The 19,598-nt window shown below is 39.0% G+C and overlaps 1 protein-coding gene across 3 annotated transcripts; it reads right to left on the bottom strand.

The window, feature by feature from the left end:
- Positions 1–3,765: 3,765 nt before the first annotated feature.
- LOC126161652 (probable 26S proteasome non-ATPase regulatory subunit 3) lies at positions 3,766–19,596 on the bottom strand. Of its 3 annotated transcripts, none has more exons than XM_049917640.1 (2): positions 19,426–19,596; positions 3,766–5,434 (listed from the first exon to the last, which is right to left on the bottom strand). In XM_049917640.1, the coding sequence occupies exon 2, from the start codon at positions 5,404–5,406 to the stop codon at positions 3,907–3,909; it is 1,500 nt and encodes a 499-aa protein (XP_049773597.1). In that variant the 5' UTR covers positions 5,407–5,434; positions 19,426–19,596; the 3' UTR covers positions 3,766–3,906. The 3 variants fall into 3 exon arrangements, with proteins under 3 accessions (XP_049773597.1, XP_049773596.1, XP_049773598.1); XM_049917639.1 differs by having other exon boundaries at positions 19,430–19,596; XM_049917641.1 differs by lacking the exon at positions 19,426–19,596 and adding an exon at positions 6,471–6,489.
- Positions 19,597–19,598: the final 2 nt, after the last annotated feature.

Raw genomic sequence — 19,598 nt, 5'->3', positions numbered from 1 at the left:
TCGTTTCTCATGACAGTACCACAAAAGAAACAGTTGCATAAACAAAGATCAATTGAAGCAAAACCAGTTTGACGCTACTCTGCCAGAAGGAAATCTCATAAAACAAAAAAGGAGTAAAAAATGTAGCACAGCGAACATTGCTTACTGTGATACTGACAATGTAAAATTAAGAACATGTGTCCAAGGAAATTGTGTCCGTTGTCAATATTACCTTAGGATTAATTTTTTTCCCTTCTTCACCATATCTTTCCTGAAGTAGTAAACCCTTGGGACGTGTTTGTAACTGTGTTTTCTTTTTCTCCCTTTATCCCCTAGTTGTGATACTTAACAATCCAGTGAAATATGCTTTTTAATGAGAATTTTGCTTCATCATTAGCCACCTCCAACATAAATTTAATGTCACTCCATGTAACCACAAATGCTTGTTGTTAATCACTTTCCCTACGCATACAGTGTGTGAAGACTGCCATGCAATAGTATGTCGTGAAGTGAGAGGAACAAGAATAATAGAAGTGTGCAAGTCAACAGCCAAATGAGGCACACACTTCTTCAGAACGAAGTGACAGTATCTCCCAGCACTTAGGATGATTGTGTTTCTGGAGATGGGACGAATACTTCGCACAATCTCTAAAAATGTTCATGCGGTGTTTACCTTCTAATGTCCCTATAGAGATATCATTTTTCTGACTCAAAGAGTGGCTAATTATGTAAATAAGATGAATATGGATAATTTATGAGCCATATATAACTTACTCGCTTCAAAATACTGTCACGTCTATGCCACAATCAAGTCCAAATCCAAAGGCAGCAGCATCACTGAAGTTCAACACTTAATACTGAAACCAAGTTTATTACAGACACCAACTTAAAGCCAGAACTAAACTGACCTCCTGGATGGAAAGTGCAGCTATTTATACAAACAAGGTATTTCAAGAACTTTCCAGAAATGATAAATTCTCAAAAACAAATAACTGCTGATGGTCGAGTTCAAGCTGGCACTCCACAGCACATCATCCAGTGATGCTAACTACTACACCACACTGCATGCACCACAGCTTGCAGTAATGCATTCATCTCATAATCTGATCTACTGCATATTTTTTTTTTCACTGTAAGAAAGTTGCACAGTCACAATTCCACACTGTATTCTTATCCAGGCAGTTCACAAAGTTCCATCTTTGTATGTGAATAAGGATTTATTCTTCCTCTAATATTCACTTACGAATCATTTGATTAGGTTACAGGAGAGACATTCAAATCTATACATACATTAAGGCCCCCACCATGGTTTCTGTCTGTATGTTCGGGCTAATCTCAGGAACTACTGTAGGGATTTTAATGTGGTTTTCACTAATAGATTGAGCGATTCACGAGGAATATTTGTGGTCACAGAAGATAGGCATAAGGTCACCCAACTGTAGTGACAGGCTGGCACAAGGTACTGCTACAGTGATGTTCTATCTTGCATGCATCACTTGTCACCTGGTCATTCCTCCAACACTAGATGCGTGGCGACAAATTGTTCCACAATTGCAATGTAATAACATTCACTAGTGATCACTTCTCGCTTAAAAACGGGCCCATAATGCCTCTGCTCATATCACAGTCCAAACAGTAACTTTAAAGAGAACACAACAGTTTCGTTCCACACAAATGGGAATTTTCAGAACCACAAAATTGCCCATTTTATTTATTCAGGGCTCAATTCAAAAGGAAGTGTGTTTCATCTGTGAAACAGATGCAGCCAACATCAAATACCTTGTTATCAATCATTGTGAGAATCTTGTTCACAAAAGTCAGCCCTCTGTTGCACAGTTTGCACAAATATGTGCCTAGTGGCTTTGGATTTTGAGTGGAAACATTGGGCTATGTCTCAGTATTTTCTACAAGCTGGAATGCTTCCTATCAATCACCACTGTAGTTCATTAGGCTTTCCAGAAACCATGGCAACACTTTCAGGAATAACAACAGCTTGCCTGGAGGCACTATTCCCTGCTAGATCAACAATGCTGCCTGTCTTGTTCGAATTTGGTGAAGAGCTTACAAATAGCTTTCCCATCTGCATTTTTTTTTTTTTTTTTTTTTTAACATCTAATCATGTTTGAAAACTGTACCTTGTTGCCGTGAAACTGTTTTCCAACCTGTGGTATCCCAGGACCAGAAAAACATGTTGTTCGTTGCAATGAAAGATTTCAATCTCTTCCTGGAGAGACTACTTGTTCCAATATGAATTCATAGGTGAGTCTAGGGTGCCAAATGTGTAAGCAATATAAGGTAATTGTTTCTTTTTTAGAGGCTCGGGGAGCAGTTCACCACTCCTTAGTAGTCTCTTCAATTGCTTGCAGTTTGTCGATTAGTTGGTAGTTTGCAAATGTTTTTCTCATGCCTTCTTAATATGATATCACATGTGTGTTCTTAGGTCAGTGTCTGTGGTTTTCCAGATGTAATTACACATGCATATGTTTTCCTCCTCCTTCACACATAACTACCAAGAAATTAAATTTACATTCAACTGCCACACTTTTCCCAGGTCAAATGTGAATGTTGATCATAATTTATTGAATATTAAATGCAGCTTAAAAATAAATTGCAAACATGTAGGAAATTAAGGTGCTGGGCCTGGATAAAGCAAAAGAAACAGATTGTTGAGGGTTTCAGAGTGGGCATTAAGCAATGCTGGACTGAAATGGGAATGAAATACAACAGAAGACAAATGCATAGTTTTGTGAGATGAAATTGAGATAGTAAAGGATACTAGGCAAAAGGATAAGACCTGGTAGAAACCTGTAGATAATATACTGAATATTGTATTCAATTAACGAAAGGAGAAAACAAAAACTCAACAAATGAAGCAGTCTGCCAGGACTACTGCTGATCAGTTAACAAATTCCTCCTGCTTTAGCCAGTCTGAATTCTATATCGTCTCTACTTCGGCTATTATCATTTTTCTAAAGTCTGAGGGCTTTTCACCAGTGTGTCTATCATGTACATCAGGTGGAATAACTTTGTCACGAGTGGCTCTTCCAATATTTTGGTAATTCTGAGGGTGTCATATCTACTCCAGTGGCCTTGTTTAGACTATGATATCCTCCAGTTTATCTTCATTTACTTCCTCTTCTTGTTTTATAATATTGTCTTCAGATCTGCTTCCCCTGTATAGACCCTCTATATATTTGTTTCTGCTTTCCCCTTGTTGGCTGGTACTGGCTTAGTACTTTGATCTTACAATTATATAGCTGCTTCTCTTCCCCATAGCCATGCATGCTTTTAAGGCTGTTCATTTGTTCTATCTGCTAATAGCAAAAAATTTGTACAAATAAAAATATTAACATATTCATCATCTTAAAGCTGTTGCGTATTCATTGTCTTAAAGCTGTTGCTCATTTTACTGTAGAGAAAAGGAAGAAACAATTGTTGCTATAAGTGTTTCATCCCTTAAGTTGTGTAACTATTTAGAGTGCAGCTCAATTTCAGTCAATGTTGAAGGGATAAAAATTTCTAACCAGGTAACATAAATGGGTGTTTTGTCCAAAAGTAACCAACGATTCTTCATTTATTATATTTTTACAGCAAGCATGTTATTTCGTGTTCTAATTGCCTCATTTGTGTGTACTGAAAATTTAGCATGGAAAACTGTGAAACAAATTAACTCGTCAACCAATATTTTCCAAACTAAACAATACCTACCGCAAAAAGCAGCATTAGAAGATTGTAAATGATGTGAAGTGACTAAAAATGAAGTACAAAAATAATTTCTCAAATATATTCATTGTTTGTAAGGAAAAGTTTATTTTAATCAATGTAAAATAACTATATAATGCAACTCTGCAGATTAAACAGAGCAGAAAATTTTGTTAAATGAAACAAAACAAACATCTGTTCATTAAAAAAAGATAATTACATAAATTATGGGAAACCATCATCATCTTCTTCAGCCATTTCCTTCGCCAGCTCCATATCTTGTTGTTCTCGTTCCCTCCGTTCTTCTGCAGACTCCAGGTCTTTGCCATATGATTTTGGAGGATAACGCATGGCTTTTACACTTTGATTATGAAGTTCCAGACAAAATGATATACGCTGATGGAAAGCTAATTGAGGTTCTCTTGTACAATAAATATCAGTAGTTTCTTTACTACGCATATAACCTCTTTCACGATCTAAAGTGGCCTCAATAACTCCATCTCTAATAGCCTTTGCGACAATGAACTCCGCATCCTCTGGTGAATCAAGCCCCAACTTCTTTGCTATGTCCGCTGGAGCAATTCGTGAGTACGACAAGCCCACAGACCTGATTGCTGTCTTGATAACATTGTGCCTCAAACGCAAAATTAGTGTAAATGTATGATCTGCTCTAAATTGTGGACCAAAGTTTTCAAGTACTTCTCCAAAACGTTGAAGATTTCCCATGCGAACTGCCTGAGTAAGCTGGAAATAAGGTGCTAATGACCTCCTTAATGCAGCATGTCTGAAGATCTGTCGTTCTGGTATATCTCCCAAAAGTAATTCAACTGTGACAGCTAACTTTTGGACAGTCTGCCGGAACCCAACTGCTGCATTCTGTGGAGCCTTCCTTAATGCCTGAACAAGATTTTTGTGTGCTGCTGAGTATTCTAAACGGGCTGCTTTAATCCTGCCAAGATAATAAAAGAAACGAGCCCATTCATTGTTGCTAGCAGACTCTGGGAAAACTGATTTTGAAACCAGTTTGTCAGCTTGGTCATATAAGTTATAATGTAAATAGTTTCTAAGCAGACAGTTTATAAGGACACCTTGGCCTTCATAGTCATTCCGCAAAGTTGCAGTGCGTAGTCTAGAATGAAGAAATCCTCTAATTTTTTCTAACTGATTTGTAAGTTCATAGCTTCGTGAATGATAAAAATAGCACTTGGCAGTTACAAGATCAAGAGTTCTTCTATTCTGTGCTGTCACTTTTTGCATAAGGAGGTCAGAACATGTAACTGCATCTTCATACTTACGTCCATCAATCAACTTCAGAAGGACCAGTAGATGTATGTATGCATCAACCTCAGGCAGTAAAGGAGCAGTTGAACTTTTTCCACTACGCATTCGCTGGGATGTCGACCCTTCTGTTTCCATTGGCTCCTCCACAAAGTTTAACAATGCATCTTTCTCAGTTGCAGAGTGTGTGTAGAAACCAGTAATAATTCCTCTAAGGACAACAGAATTCAGTTTTCTTCGTGTATTTGGGAGAGATCGCAGTACTCTCAATATAAATCGAGGTTCCTTATTTTGAACCGCCTTTTCAATTTGCCTGGCATGTTCTCTGATATCCTGAATGCTCACAACATCACCATCCTTCTTCGCATCTCCAGCATCTCCCTCACCAGTAGGGCTGTCTGCATTCTTCATTTCAACATCAGCTGACTGTTCTGCCAGAGCCACCATGTTTTTCTTTTATAGTATGTTCGAAAATCTGTAACAAAGGTTGGAATTGCTCAAAATCAATATCTCTACTGTCTTAGTATGTTCATCCTAATTGTAAAGTGATAGGTCATAATAAGATAGGGCCTACTTGACTAAAAATGTCAAATAGCACAAAAATAGGTTTGCTATTTAAAATAGCAAAAAAATTTCAAATAGCACAAATCAAGATTTAATAATATGGCCTAACTGCCCTTTGAGCAAATTATCAACACAGAAATTAAGTTTTACACAAACATTGCTGAATGCAAAACATTTACTTGCACACAATTGATTCTCAATGATCAGAGTACTCCGAAATAATGGAATGAAAATCTTCATTATTGAAATTATGAATTTTCTCATCTTGGACATTCACAGAAATTATGTGTTAATAATGAGTTAAAAGGGTTCACCTTCCTGCAAGACACAATTTCCATTTTGTTTAATGTTTTCTTGCAAGGAGGCAAATCCTCTTTGAGACATTATTTCTGCAAGCACGGAAATAGCTCAAAATTCTGTTATGATAAATTACCATTGTTTTTCATTTGTGTTTGATGAATGAAGTAAATTTTTTTTCTTGTGTGTGTGAATAACCTTTGCCGAAACATGTGACTTGACAATATTCTACACAAAATTTTCAGATGGTATTGGAACATAAACCATCTTAGGAAAAGGATAAAGCAGATATGCTATACTACTACTTGGGTCCTCCAATAAGACCTTCGGGACAGTGACTGACTGGAGTTGCTCAATCTATAGAAATCAAATGTCTTCACAGCTACTGATAATAGTGAATTTCTGGGTGTTCTGCCAAGTTTATGTTTCCATTTTCTGCACAATATTTTGACAACTGGCCCAGCCATCTTCTTCAGGTGCTAAAGAGTTTTGCTGTTATGTGTACTCGCTGCCTGGACTCCAACCAGACTGAACTATTGTTCGTCTCATATCACTATCGACACCTTGTTGGAAGTTCAACGTACTGAGAGGTCTACCTTTCTTTTGGTGACGCTTATCCAACTTATGTATGTTACGGAACATCATCTCACCTCAAGAATGAAATGACGTGATCTCTCAGGATGTACTTCTCTGTACAATGACCCATCTAACAAAGATGTTGAGAGGAACATGAGACCAACAACAGTTCAGAGTCTGATTTGAGTCCAGACAGTGAGTACACATAACAGCAAAACTCGCAGCACCTGAAACAGATGGGTGGGTTGGTCATCAAAATATTGTGAAGAAAATTGAAACAACAACAATTTGCCAGAAAAACCACAAGTTCACTATTAGTCAATCATGACGAGAAAACCTGAAAGATCCAGTATTGATAGGTTTCTGACTGTTACCAATATGAAAGTAGGCAACAATGTGTTTACAGTGAGTAATTGGAAACCTGAAGTGGTATGCAGAATTAACAATTGTGAAATTAAATTTTGTGTATGAGTTTGAAATCCTCATATTTATTGCCATTTTAGACGAATTAAGCAATGCTGTCTGCTAAATAAAGTTGGTAGCTACCAGTCAACATATGCTGACTTCTATTGATTCAGTTTGCAACATGTATCACTTCACCGTAAGTCTGCTTGGAGTGAACAAACAGTTTAAGCTAGTGTCATTGTACTATACGGTCATCTTAAACTAAGATTAATCTGATTTGTGTGACCTTTAGTGTTACAGGTTTATGGAGTACATATGTCAGGCATCACTTAAAAATTATCTTTTATAGTCAAAATGGGAATAGAATCTACTCTCTTTGAGGAAGCATTAAACCCTGAGAAACTGATTTTTCATCATCCGCTCTCACCAAGATTAAGAAGTGCTTACGGCTTTGTTCCCACTGGAGTGCTATATGAAGGACACTCCTAAAACAGTAAAACAGGACACAGCGCAGAAAAAAAAGGACAACCACATCCAAGAGTAACTAAAGATAAATTACATGGGCCATGACCAGGCAGACTAGCAGAGGAGATATGGCACAGGATCTCTGGGCCCAGAATGCATCAGGAGACAGTTGAACCACAAACTATTCAACCCCAAAAGCAGTTAAAAATATTAGATCTGTGACGAAAAACAAACTTCATCTGAGGAAATGAATAACTAGTTCACCTGTCTGTAAGTCATCTGCCAACATCAGAGACACAGAATCCTTAAAGCCGTCCTTGGCATGAAGAGCCAGATGGAGGGGGTATTCCACCAGGCTAGGACCTACTGTCTCTAAGACTCCACAACCATAACATGGGGGTTGTTCAGTAAGATCCAAAACTACAGGTTAACCTATTATGGCCAACATCGAGGTGACATAGGATGGTGAGTTCTTTCTGAGGGAAATGGAAGGGTTGGGTTAGGGTGTGTGGGGGAATATACTAAACAGTGAAGTCGTTGGTATCATCAGATTAGGGAAGGAATTCGCTCGTGCCCTTTCAAAGGAGCCATCCCAGCATTTGCCTGAAGCAATTTAGGGAAATCGCGGAAAAATTAAATCAGGATGGCCGGACATGGGATTGAACCGTCGTCATCCTTAATGTGAGACCAGCGTGCTAACCACTGTGCTACCTCACTCGGTAGAGAAATGGAAGTAGTAGTGCAATACAGCGGTCTTGACCGTGCTTAGTTCGCCAGGAGTCGGCAGCAGTCCACCAGATGTTCCATTCTGAGTTAGTAGACGTCTTATTTATAAATAAAAATCTACATCTGGGATCATCAAAGCAAATGCTGGGTGAATAATCACTCATCCAGCCAAACAGTCTGTCAGTTCATTTTCTGTCATACCCATACGACTTGGGACCCAGAGAAAGACAATCCAGCAGGTACTCTGACACAGGGTAGAGAGAACAACATTATTAAAGAATATTACAGACTGACAAGATTACCATCAATCAATAGACTGGAGGCTGCTCACTTGGCCACTACAAAATAAAACACAGCTGAGGGATGTCTCTCTAATAAAACTTGGAGCTCTTAATGACTACTGGTTTTGCCATAATAAAACAGTACCTATTCCTGGCAATGATGGTTGTTCCAACTGGTGGGAGCTGTAAAAGCATACCCCATCCTATCCATGGCGAGACTGGAAATGTTCAGTAGCATCTTGATACCCCTCAAGAACCAAGAGGGCAGATGCTGAAAGGTTGGTCACGTGGTTGACAAACTTCATGTCACGGAAATAGACAGATTCTAATACATGGTCTGCATATACGAGGTGCATTCAAGTTCTAAGGCCTCCGATTTTTTTCTCTGGACTGGAAAAGAGATAGAAACATGCGCATTGTTTTAAAATGAGGCCGCGTTCATTGTCAATAAGTCCCAGAGATGGCAGCACCGTACGGCAGATTGAATTTTACCGCCAGCAGTGAGAATGACAACTGTTTTAAATACTTCAAATGGCGACATTTTCCTTACTTGAACAGCGTGCAATCATTCGTTTTTGGAATTTGCGTGTTGTGAAACCTATTGAAATTCATCGACAGTTGAAAGAGACATGTGGTGATGGAGTTATGGATGTGTCAAAAGTGCGTTCGTGGGTGCGACAGTTTAATGAAGGCAGAACATCGTGTGACAACAAACCGAAACAACCTCGGACTAGCACAAGCCGGTCTGATGACATGATCGAGAAAGTGGAGAGAATTGTTTTGGGGGATCGCCGAATGACTGTTGAACAGATCGCCTCCAGAGTTGGCATTTCTGTGGGTTCTGTGCACACAAACCTGCATGACGACCTGAAAATGCGAAAAGTGTCATCCAGGTGGGTGCCACGAATGCTGACGGATGACCACATGGCTGCCCGCGTGGCATGTTGCCAAGCAATGTTGACGCGCAACGACAGCATGAATGGGACTTTCTTTTTTGTCGGTTGTGACAATGGATGAGATGTGGATGCCATTTTTCAATGCAGAAACAAAGCGCCAGTCATCTCAATGGAAGCACACAGATTCACCGCCACCAAAAAAATTTCGGGTAACCGCCAGTGCTGAAAAAATGATGGTGTCCATGTTCTGGGACAGCGATGGCGTAATCCTTACCCATTGCGTTCCAAAGGGCACTACGGTAACAGGTGCATCCTACTAAAATGTTTTGAAGAACGAATTCCTTCCTGCACTGCAACAAAAACGTCCGGGAAGGTCTGTGCGTGTACTGTTTTACCAAGACAACGCACACGCACTTCGAGCTAATGTTACGCAACAGTTTCTTCGTGATAACAACTTTGAAGTGGTTCCTCATGCTCCCTACTCACCTGACCTGGCTCCTAGTGACTTTTGGCTTTTTCCAACAATAAAAGACACTCTCCGTGGCCGCACATTCACCAGCTGTGCTGCTATTGCCTCAGCGATTTTCCAGTGGTCAAAACAGACTCCTAAAGAAGCCTTCGTCGCTGCCATGGAATCATGGCGTCAGCGTTGTGAAAAATGTGTACGTCTGCAGGGCGATTACGTCGAGAAGTAATGCCAGTTTCATCGATTTCGGGTGAGTAGTTAATTAGAAAAAAAATCGGAGGCCTTAGAACTTGAATGCACCTCGTAGATCAAGGAGGCATGCACAACAAGACTACTTGGGGAACACAATCTATGGAAAGGGGGGAGGAGGGAAGATAGGCAGAGGCACCAGCATAGGGTCTTTAAGGGAAATTCCAACTGGGATACCCACCCAACAGAAAGTGTCAGAGGGCAGACAATTCCTGTATGAAAAAATAATTCACTAAGTTGGATCATTAGTAAATTGTACAATGATTGCTTAAGTCAGCAAGAGTTGATATCATCAGAACTGAAGAGGTAAGATCCCTGCTTCGATATGGAGACCCTCTACAGGACAAGTCTGGATGGCACTGGCCAGTCATATTCCACAATGATGCACTGGATACAATGATTTCAAAGCCATGGGTGCCGCTTCACCACAGACTAGATGAAACATGACCAGGGTCCGGTAAATGTAGAGGAGAGTAGTGCGATACACGTGGCAAGGGGGGTTGGTGTGGAAGCAGAGAGCATTGTGCTGTCCCATGCAGCTGGTGTTCAGTGGCAGCTATGTCATCTATTTATCAGGGAGGAGTTCTAAAAATTGGGATGTGCAACAATGTCCGAGAGCTGGCTACCCAAGAAGAGTCCTATGTCAAGGTGAACTGAGGTACTATGAGAATTGCACAACTTGCATTTCGCAAGAGACAATTGGAATTAATGGGAAAGTGTCCAAGCAGAGGCCCTTTGGACGGCTCAGTCCAGTGACAGACAGGAAACACTTTGAAGACCAAATATGCTCTCAGAATTTTAACAAAGCTCATTATCTGCAGCCGTGTCTCCAGAAACGATTGTGGGGGCCATGGTTCTACCAGCGTAACACTTTGTAACAGATACTTTGAAGCTTCTGTAACAGGCTATATCAAAACTTTGTAGACATACACCCCAAGGTTGAGAACTATAGGGACCCCACAAATGAAGCAGGGGTGCCCTACACACAATTGGCTGGTGTGTAGTGTAAACAAAGCCTGTTAACATGAGAGGACTCTCAATCTAGTTGACATAAAGACAGTTGCAGGAAACTATACATTAGTGCAAGACACAAATAATTGCTCCCAGGCCCCAGTGGAAACAAAATTCCAGCATCAACCACAGAAATGCCCATAACAAAGTATCAGAGTCTGCAGTTCTTCTAAAAGGCATTGAAATTTGTATAATATGAGGTTTAGAAGCTGGTTATTAACTGAAATTGGTAGCAGTACAGTTTTTGGGATTAAATATGAGTCCATATTGAAAGGAAAAGCTACTGAACAACAGAGCACGTGTAATAGTCTTAGTAGAAATTGAAGTTCCACACTACATCCTTAGGACTACGCTCTGTATCAGGGGTGAGGATACATCTATGACTGGAGTTGTCCTATTGACCACCAGTTTCACACCAAGATACAACCAAAAGCTTTTGAAACAACCTTACTTCACTAATTGCATAGTCCATATCAATTCAGGCAGGCTAGGAAAAAATCTTACTTTCATAGTCTTGGATGTCATTGAATGTGGCATACGTTAAAATGAAGGACTAAGTAAGAAACACACATTTTCTTGTTTTCTATTTAAAAAATTCTGGACCAAGATACAGCCTTCCAAAGATGACAATGTGCATACTACTTTGAAGATGCAAATTTTGGAAAAAAATTTAAAATGCTGTATCTATGGAACAGTTCATGTGAAAGATAACTGCTTTATGATTTCAAAGAAATCCTCCATTTGGACTTGTCTGTCAAAGTTCTTTTACTATAGTGTTCTGATTTTTTATAATTTACAGATTTTTTTCAAAAATGCCAATCCATAAATTTTTTATTTTTTTCTGTTGATTAGTACCATATAGTTCAACATTCCCTGAAAAGGAGAGCTTCCACTTGTAGGTTGAACAGGTTTTATAAACAACTGAAATTTTTGCCATACATCCCCCACCAAACCTGTTTTATTACCACATTATCACATAACAGGCTCATAAAAATCAAAACCTAGCCTTTTTTAACATAATTTTATTTTTGAAAAATGAGTAAGAGACTCATTTTTCAAGCATTTTAAATGATTCGAAAATGTATGTGAAAGGCCCAAAGACTTAAAGGTTTCAATTTATACAACTTCTGTGCCCTCTGTTTTGTACTGAAATTAGCCAGACAATGAACTAAAAATGTGTTCTACATCTACATACATACTCCGCAATCCACCATTCGGTGCATGGCGGAGGGTACCTCGTACCACAACTAGCATCTTCTCTTCCTGTTCCAATCCCAAACAGAACAAGGGAAAAATGACTGCCTATATGCCTCTGTACGAGCCCTAATCTCTCTTATCTTATCTTTGTGGTCTTTCCGCGAAATATAAGTTGGCGGCAGTAAAATTGTACTGCAGTCAGCCTCAAATGCTGGTTCTCTAAATTTCCTCAGTAGTGATTCACGAAAGGAACTCCTCCTTTCCTCCAGAGACTCCCACCCGAGTTCCTGAAGCATTTCCGTAACACTCGCGTGATTATCAAATGTACCAGTAACAAATCTAGCAGCCCACCTCTGAAATGCTTCTATGTCCTCCCTCAATCCGACCTGATAGGGATCCCAAATGCTCGAGCAGTACTCAAGAATAGGCAGTATTAGTGTTTTATAAGCTGTCTCCTTTACAGGTGAACCATATCTTCCCAAAATTCTACCAATGAACCGAAGACGACTATCCGCCTTCCCCACAACTGCCATTACATGCTTGTCCCACTTCATATCGCTCTGCAATGTTACGCCCAAATATTTAACTGACGCGACTGTGTCAAGCGCTACACTACTAATGGAGTATTCAAACATTACAGAATTTTTTTTCCTATTCATCTGCATTAATTTACATTTATCTATATTTAGAGTTAGCTGCCATTCTTTACACCAATCACAAACCCTGTCCAAGTCATCTTGCATCCTCCTACACTCACTCAACGACGACACCTTCCCGTACACCACAGCATCATCAGCAAACAGCTGCACATTGCTATCCAACCTATCCAAAAGATCATTTATGGAGATAGAAAACAACAGCGGACCTACCAAACTTCCCTGAGGCATTCCAGGTGATACCCTCACCTCCGATGAACACTCACTATCAAGGACAACATACTGGGTTCTATTACTTAAGAAGTCTTCGAGCCAGTCACATATTTGGGAACCAATCCCATATGCTCATACCTTAGTTAGGAGTTGGCAGTGGGGCAACGAGTGAAACGCATTCCGGAAATCAAGGAATATGGCATCCGTCTGATACCCTCCCATCCATGGTTTGCAAGATATCCTGTGAAAAAAGGGCGAGTTGCGTTTCGCAGGAGCGATGCTTACTAAAGCCATGCTGATGCATGGACAGCAACTTCTCTGTCTCAAGGAAATTAATTATATTCGAACTGAGAATATGTTCGAGAATCCTACAAGAAACCTGTGTTAAGGATATTGGTCTGTAATTTTGAGGATCCATCCTTCTACCCTTCTTAGATACAGGCGTCACCTGCACTTTTTTCCAGTCGCTCGGGGCTTTATGTTGGGCAAGAGATTCTCGATAAATGCAAGCTAAGTAAGGAGCCAATGCAGTAGAGTACTCTCTGTAAAACCGGAATCCCATCAGGACCTGCGATTTATTTATTTCCAACCCATTCAGCTGCTTCACAACACCAGGGATGTCTATCATTATGTCCTCCATATGGGAATCTGTACGAGACTCAAACGGCGGTATGTTTGTACGATCCTCCTGCGTGAAAGATTTCTCAAATGCTAAATTCCACTGGTTCAGTATCTTCCTTTGATATAGAGAGATGCCTTCCTGTTGAACCAATAGGAACTGGATCATTTATAATCTTCAAAACATTGTGAACAGGAAGTGAGCACTGGTGGCATTGTTCCAGTCCTTCAGCTGGAAACCTATATCCAGCAGCTGGTCCATGTGGTAGCATAAAGTTCACTACAATTTTGTTTAACTCATAACTGGTGTCTATAATCTCTGCAATCCACCAGTTGCAGTCATACACACATGCCACAAACATCCCCCTTCTCATGTTGTGAATCTGAATATTATCCTGCTGTTTCTGAGGTGTCGGTCAAACCAACGAAATTTCTTCTTTCTTGCTCTTTAAAGTAAGTGTAATATGAGTTCGCCCATATTTTGGTGGTTTCTGAATTCCTTTCACAGGAGTAGTTTGTTTGGACCATTCTTCTTTTTTCTGCTCATGGAATCCTTGATTTCCTCTTTTAAAAAAAGAATGAGGGCTTTTGATGTGTAAGATTTCATGACTCTCGTAAAATCGTCAGCATTCTAAATTGCAGCTATATTTGGTCTGGAAAGATTATGTTTTGCAGCACGGTGCTTCAGCAGGCTTCCTACGCCATCACAAGACCCCTTCCCATGACCAGTAGCTCTATATACCCAATCAGTTGGCACAAGTGACTTACTTAATTCAAACAGCCAGTAATGATTTTTAAAATCACTAGGAGCACCATCAGAAATAAAGATGATCTTCTCTGTCCCTGTTTTCAGTTGAAGAATTTTGTGTATTGCTAGCAAAGCATGTGACTAGTCATGTCCTGTGCCATCACTTATAACTGCAATACTTGTGATATTATTTTGGAAACATGTCACTCCTGTAAAAATTGAAACCTGGTCATTACTCCAATGATACCCTTTTACTTCTTGTGGGAGAATTACAGACCAGTTCTCAGTAAAATCACGTGAAGCACTAAACACAGTTCTTCAGCCTGTACACATTCTTTCACTTCTGCATTGCGTTGTTGCTGCAATTCCTTCAGATGTTGGTGTGTTACTGCTTTTACTGACTATTTACCAAGTTCTCCAATGAAACTGTCAAAGGCAACAGTTTTCTTAATTAGTTTATTTTCCTTCCATGTTGCAGGTGTAATTTCTGCAGAGTTCTACATCTTCCAGGCCAAGTGTCTGTAAAGACAGTCCTCCCTTTCCCGGGCAGTCACCACATTCTTGAAACAAACAAGTCTCTCACTTTACATCACAGACTCCTAATGACTTCACACACCCAACCAAGGTGTCATATGTCACGTGCTCCAGTAAGTTCTTCAAAGTTACCACACAAAGTTCAAAATTCGCGCAGTACTCGCATAAACAGACATCGCTAGGTGGGTGTGGAGCTACCCACTTAAGTCATAGTGCATAAAATTTTGATCTTCCAATATATAAATGGCAAAGGTTTCTTTAATACTGCGAGTCATGTACCCCTTCACTTAGACAGTATTTTGACCTTCAACTGTTAGTGTCTTTTGTTGGCACTATGGCGAGAACAGTCCCACTTATCTTCCGGATAAAATGACACCACTATTTGAACTTGAGCTACTTCTAAAGGATGACCATAGTAGGGATCTGTCCTTCTTCCAAAGACTCCTTTTACAGACTTCAGATTTCTTGATTTGTCTACCATGAACTTTGATACTGATGGAATGTGGTCCAAAATTGTTTTCTTTGAAAATGCCTCTGGAATAATAGTTAAAAACTTGCACCTTTTCACTGTAGGGTGCACAATATTCAACAGCTGAATTTATATTTGTGAAAAATTCCTGGCAAGAGGTGCAGGATTGCTTTGGTTCATTTTCTTCTGAAGATGGAATTTCTACTTTGAAGACGGTGGTTAGTTTTGCTGTAGTGTATTTATCCATAGCTTTAGTAATATTTCTGCGCTTTCTTGATGCATAGAGCTTATGACTCGACTTCATTGACCACGGTTTCTTAACAGGACTAACACATACCTCTGTAGTTGACTGATTCAGGGTATTTAATTCTTCCTCTATTGATGCAAAATCTGCATCGTCTGCACCATGCGAGGCTTCACCTTCTTCAGATATACTATCACTGTAGTTATTCTGACAAAACATTTAGAACACAAGAAGTCGTCACTGGGAACACCTTCGCTTTGAAACAGGGTCTTTGAATGAGAACACTTATTCCCAACCTGAACGAAGTGTTTTTTTTTTTAAATATAAAACTCTTATGGATATGCAAAAAGTCAGCACACTTCACTCTCCTGTGACCCCAGTCAGAAAACATTTCAAACAGTCCTTTTCAGAAAACACACTGCAATTGTGTCACCTCGCGAAAACACAGAACTCACTGGGTGGTCTCAGATTTCTTAGAAGCCTCTTCAAGCAAACACATTAACGCTGAACAACTACAAGACAGAAACCTGCAATTAACCACCACGACAAAGAAACTGACAAGAAACTACAATGAAGTTTAAGAAATAACTGCAACAAAGAAAGTGAAAAGAAATAACTGCAACAAAGAAAGTGATAAGAAACAACTGCAACATTGACAATGGAAATAAAACATTGTAACAAAGGAATTAGTAAAAACAAAAAAAAACTTCAGTTCTACATATGTTACCACTGAAAGTTAAAAAAAAAAAGATTTCTTAAAATAAAACCTGTCTAACTTAAAAGTAGAAGCTCTCCCTTACAGAGAATATAGTACTACATGGTACTAATCAACAGAAAAAAAATGTAACTTCTCTGGATTGTCACTTTTGAAAAATAATTCTCTGTAAATTATAAAAAAATTCAAAAGGTGACAGTAAAAGAACTTTGACAATATGTCCATATGGAGGATATTATTGCAATCATAAAGCAATTATGATTCAAATAATAATAATAAAAACACAAATATCTAGAACTGTTACAGAGATACAGGATTTAAAATTTATTTTCCAGAATTCACATCTTCAAAATGGTGTTCACAGTGTCACCTTTGGAGGCCTTTATCCTAGGGAAAGAATTTTTTGGAGGGGGGGGGGGGGGGGTGTATGTTTTCTTACTTACTCCTGAATTTTAACATATGTTAAATTCAATAACATCCAAGACTATGAAGGTAGCTGCACTGCCAGAAGTGATACGGATTATGCTAATACATATGCTCCCCAATCACATTATCATCACAGGAGGAGATTTGAATCATCCAGCAATCACTCGTGATTTTAAGTGCATGCAAAATAATACTAAATGTTTTCCATGAATTGCAGTGAAGTGCACTTACAATGTACCACAGCTGTTTCAATGGTGATCAGATTTAGCGATTCTCCTTGGGTACCAAATTCTGTCATCTGATTGACTATGACCAAAGGAAACAAACTGCCAACAGCAATATGCAGCGCAAGAGTCTGTTTATTCTAAGTGCATTTTAACTGACCTGACCTCTGTTGACATTAATACAGAGTGAAAAGGAGGAAACAGAACTTTTATTTAAGCGCAGGAACTTTTAGTGGAAATCTGGCTCTAGTTGATAGATATATACCTAGCAGAACAGTGCATAATTGGGGGTCCCTCCACGTTTACAGTCTCTCTAAATAAGCTTCTGAACAATAGCTATTGCACAATAAATGTAAAAGTATACTACTATCATTAGAGAGATGTTGAATGAGAAGAGTGAGAAGAACATAGTGAAGTCCTCAATGACTACTAACGCAGAATTTATCAAAAGCTCTCTCACAAAACATGGAAAAATGGGTGACATGTAAATGCTGTCAGTGGCCAAATGCTCACAAATACAGATAACATGTTTAAATGTTCATAAATCTAAAACTGCACACTTCATAAAACTCAAAAATAGTGTCTTATGACTATAATATAAATGGAACAACATTAAGTAAAGGTTTTTCACACAGATGTACCATTTCCCAATGCTTTTTAGCACAACAAAGTGCACTAAAAATAATGCATTTGGGGGAGGTCTTTAATTTGGTGTGTCACAAACTGCATGTATGTCAGGCTTGAACCTCACTTGTAGTTTGCAAAAGTGTAACAGCTACTGTTTGATGCATTTAAGCACAACCTCGGTTCAAAAGTAAAGGAGAAGAGTGTATGCCCGGTTGAATCTCTCAAACTGTATCATTAGTTATTCCCAGGTAGTTCATTCATTGATTTAAAGCTGCAAAATCTGTTTGTCTATGATTCCCAGTTCTGTTACACTAAAATGTATTATTCTAATTTTTGTTCACTGTGTAACTTCGAGCTGTCACATTTGTTGTTGGCTGATTATGGTTTGCTTTGCTGAAATAATGTTGTCATTTAGTTGCTACACCACAATCTTTGTTTGCTGCTCAAATCAATGCCAACTACAAGAAACATGTCAGAAAAGCAAATCAGGGAATACTCATGTATTTTGCACAAGATTTTTACTTATTTACAATAGTTACTATTCTACTGCAGGTCGCTTCATCAAAACAAAAAGTGTCTACACTATTTAATAATACTGATAATAATAGGCCTAGTCAACCTATAAACCTAAATTACATAGGCTAATTCTACATTTCGTAATATTATTACAAACACATACTTTGATTAATTCTGCCAAAAAAAAAGTCTGTGGCATTTTTAGAGTTGGCCATCATTTCTACATCTCCTACTATACTGTGCAAACCACTGTGAACTTTGTGGCGCAGGGCGTTATCATTGTTCTGGTTATTAGGGTTTCTTTCCATAACACTTAAGTATTAAGTGCGGGAATAACGACTGCCTCAGTGTGACTATGCTACTATTAAGTCTAATATTGTCTTCAAGTCCCCTACGTGAATGAAATGTACGAACTGTGATATTTTCCTAGATTCCTCACTCATTACTGGTTCTGGAAAATATGTGTGTAGGTCTTCAAGCGCCTGCAGGTTCGAGTTTCTCGACAGTTCACTGGTGCTAGCCTGTGAGTCAGACAAATAACTCACTACTTGCGTTGCCCGTATTTGTGTACGTTCAGCACTCTGCAATTAGTCCTGTTTTGTATGGTTCTCAACACTTGGGATATTCTAGAATGAGTTGCGAAAGTACGGTCTATTTTCCGCGTAATGTTTTGTACACCGACAATTTTCACGTATGCTGCCAGTGAACTGAAGGCTCCCTCCTCCTTTACCTACAACTAACCACTCAACTTCGTATCACAACAAATCTATACACTACGGTATTTTTTACTGGTTTTTCGTATTAATAGTTATAATGACGCATTGTGAAATTAAAAAAAATAGTTTTCGTGATACGCCGCATTAAATATATGTCCGGAACGTGACATTTTATGTAGGGTTTGTTGTGCTAGGATGGCGTATAAAATGATTCACCGCCTATCTTCAATGCAGAACACTGTAATGAAGAATATAATTATTTTTGGGTAGCGGGTATATGTTTTCAAAAATTATTTAACTAACGTTCCCTTCTCGAACTCGATTAAAACTTTAAAAACGTTTTGTTAGTACACGATACCTCGGCGATTCAAAATATTTCTTACCAACACATCAACTGTAACGCAGTCTAAACTCAAACATCATCAGGCGCTTTGAAAGGTAAACATTCCTTGCAAGAGCTTTAGACACACAAACAAATATAAGCAGAGCATTATTTACATCTTCTATTTCATTAAATTACTGTTGCAATGTACACAAGACATTCCTAAAATTAAATGATTTAGAAACTTCACAGGCTGCTCTCGGTTGCATTTCATACATTTCACATGTATTGGAAATAGCACTCACTCACACGATGTAGTTTGAAGCGCAAAACCTATTCTCCCGCGAGGCAGGGAACCTGCGGGATATCCCTGACAAAACTGTCGTACGAGACACAAATTTTACACTTCCATGCAAACAATCACAACTTGCTTCGTAAGCTTCGTCAGAGATGTTACTGCTTGATCAAGAATATCTTG

This window comes from Schistocerca cancellata, chromosome 2 (genome assembly GCF_023864275.1).
Source record: "Schistocerca cancellata isolate TAMUIC-IGC-003103 chromosome 2, iqSchCanc2.1, whole genome shotgun sequence".
In the NCBI taxonomy this organism is placed as follows: Eukaryota; Metazoa; Arthropoda; class Insecta; order Orthoptera; family Acrididae; genus Schistocerca; species Schistocerca cancellata.
Note: the sequence above shows the minus strand (reverse complement) of the source record. Positions and strands in the feature narration are given on the sequence as shown.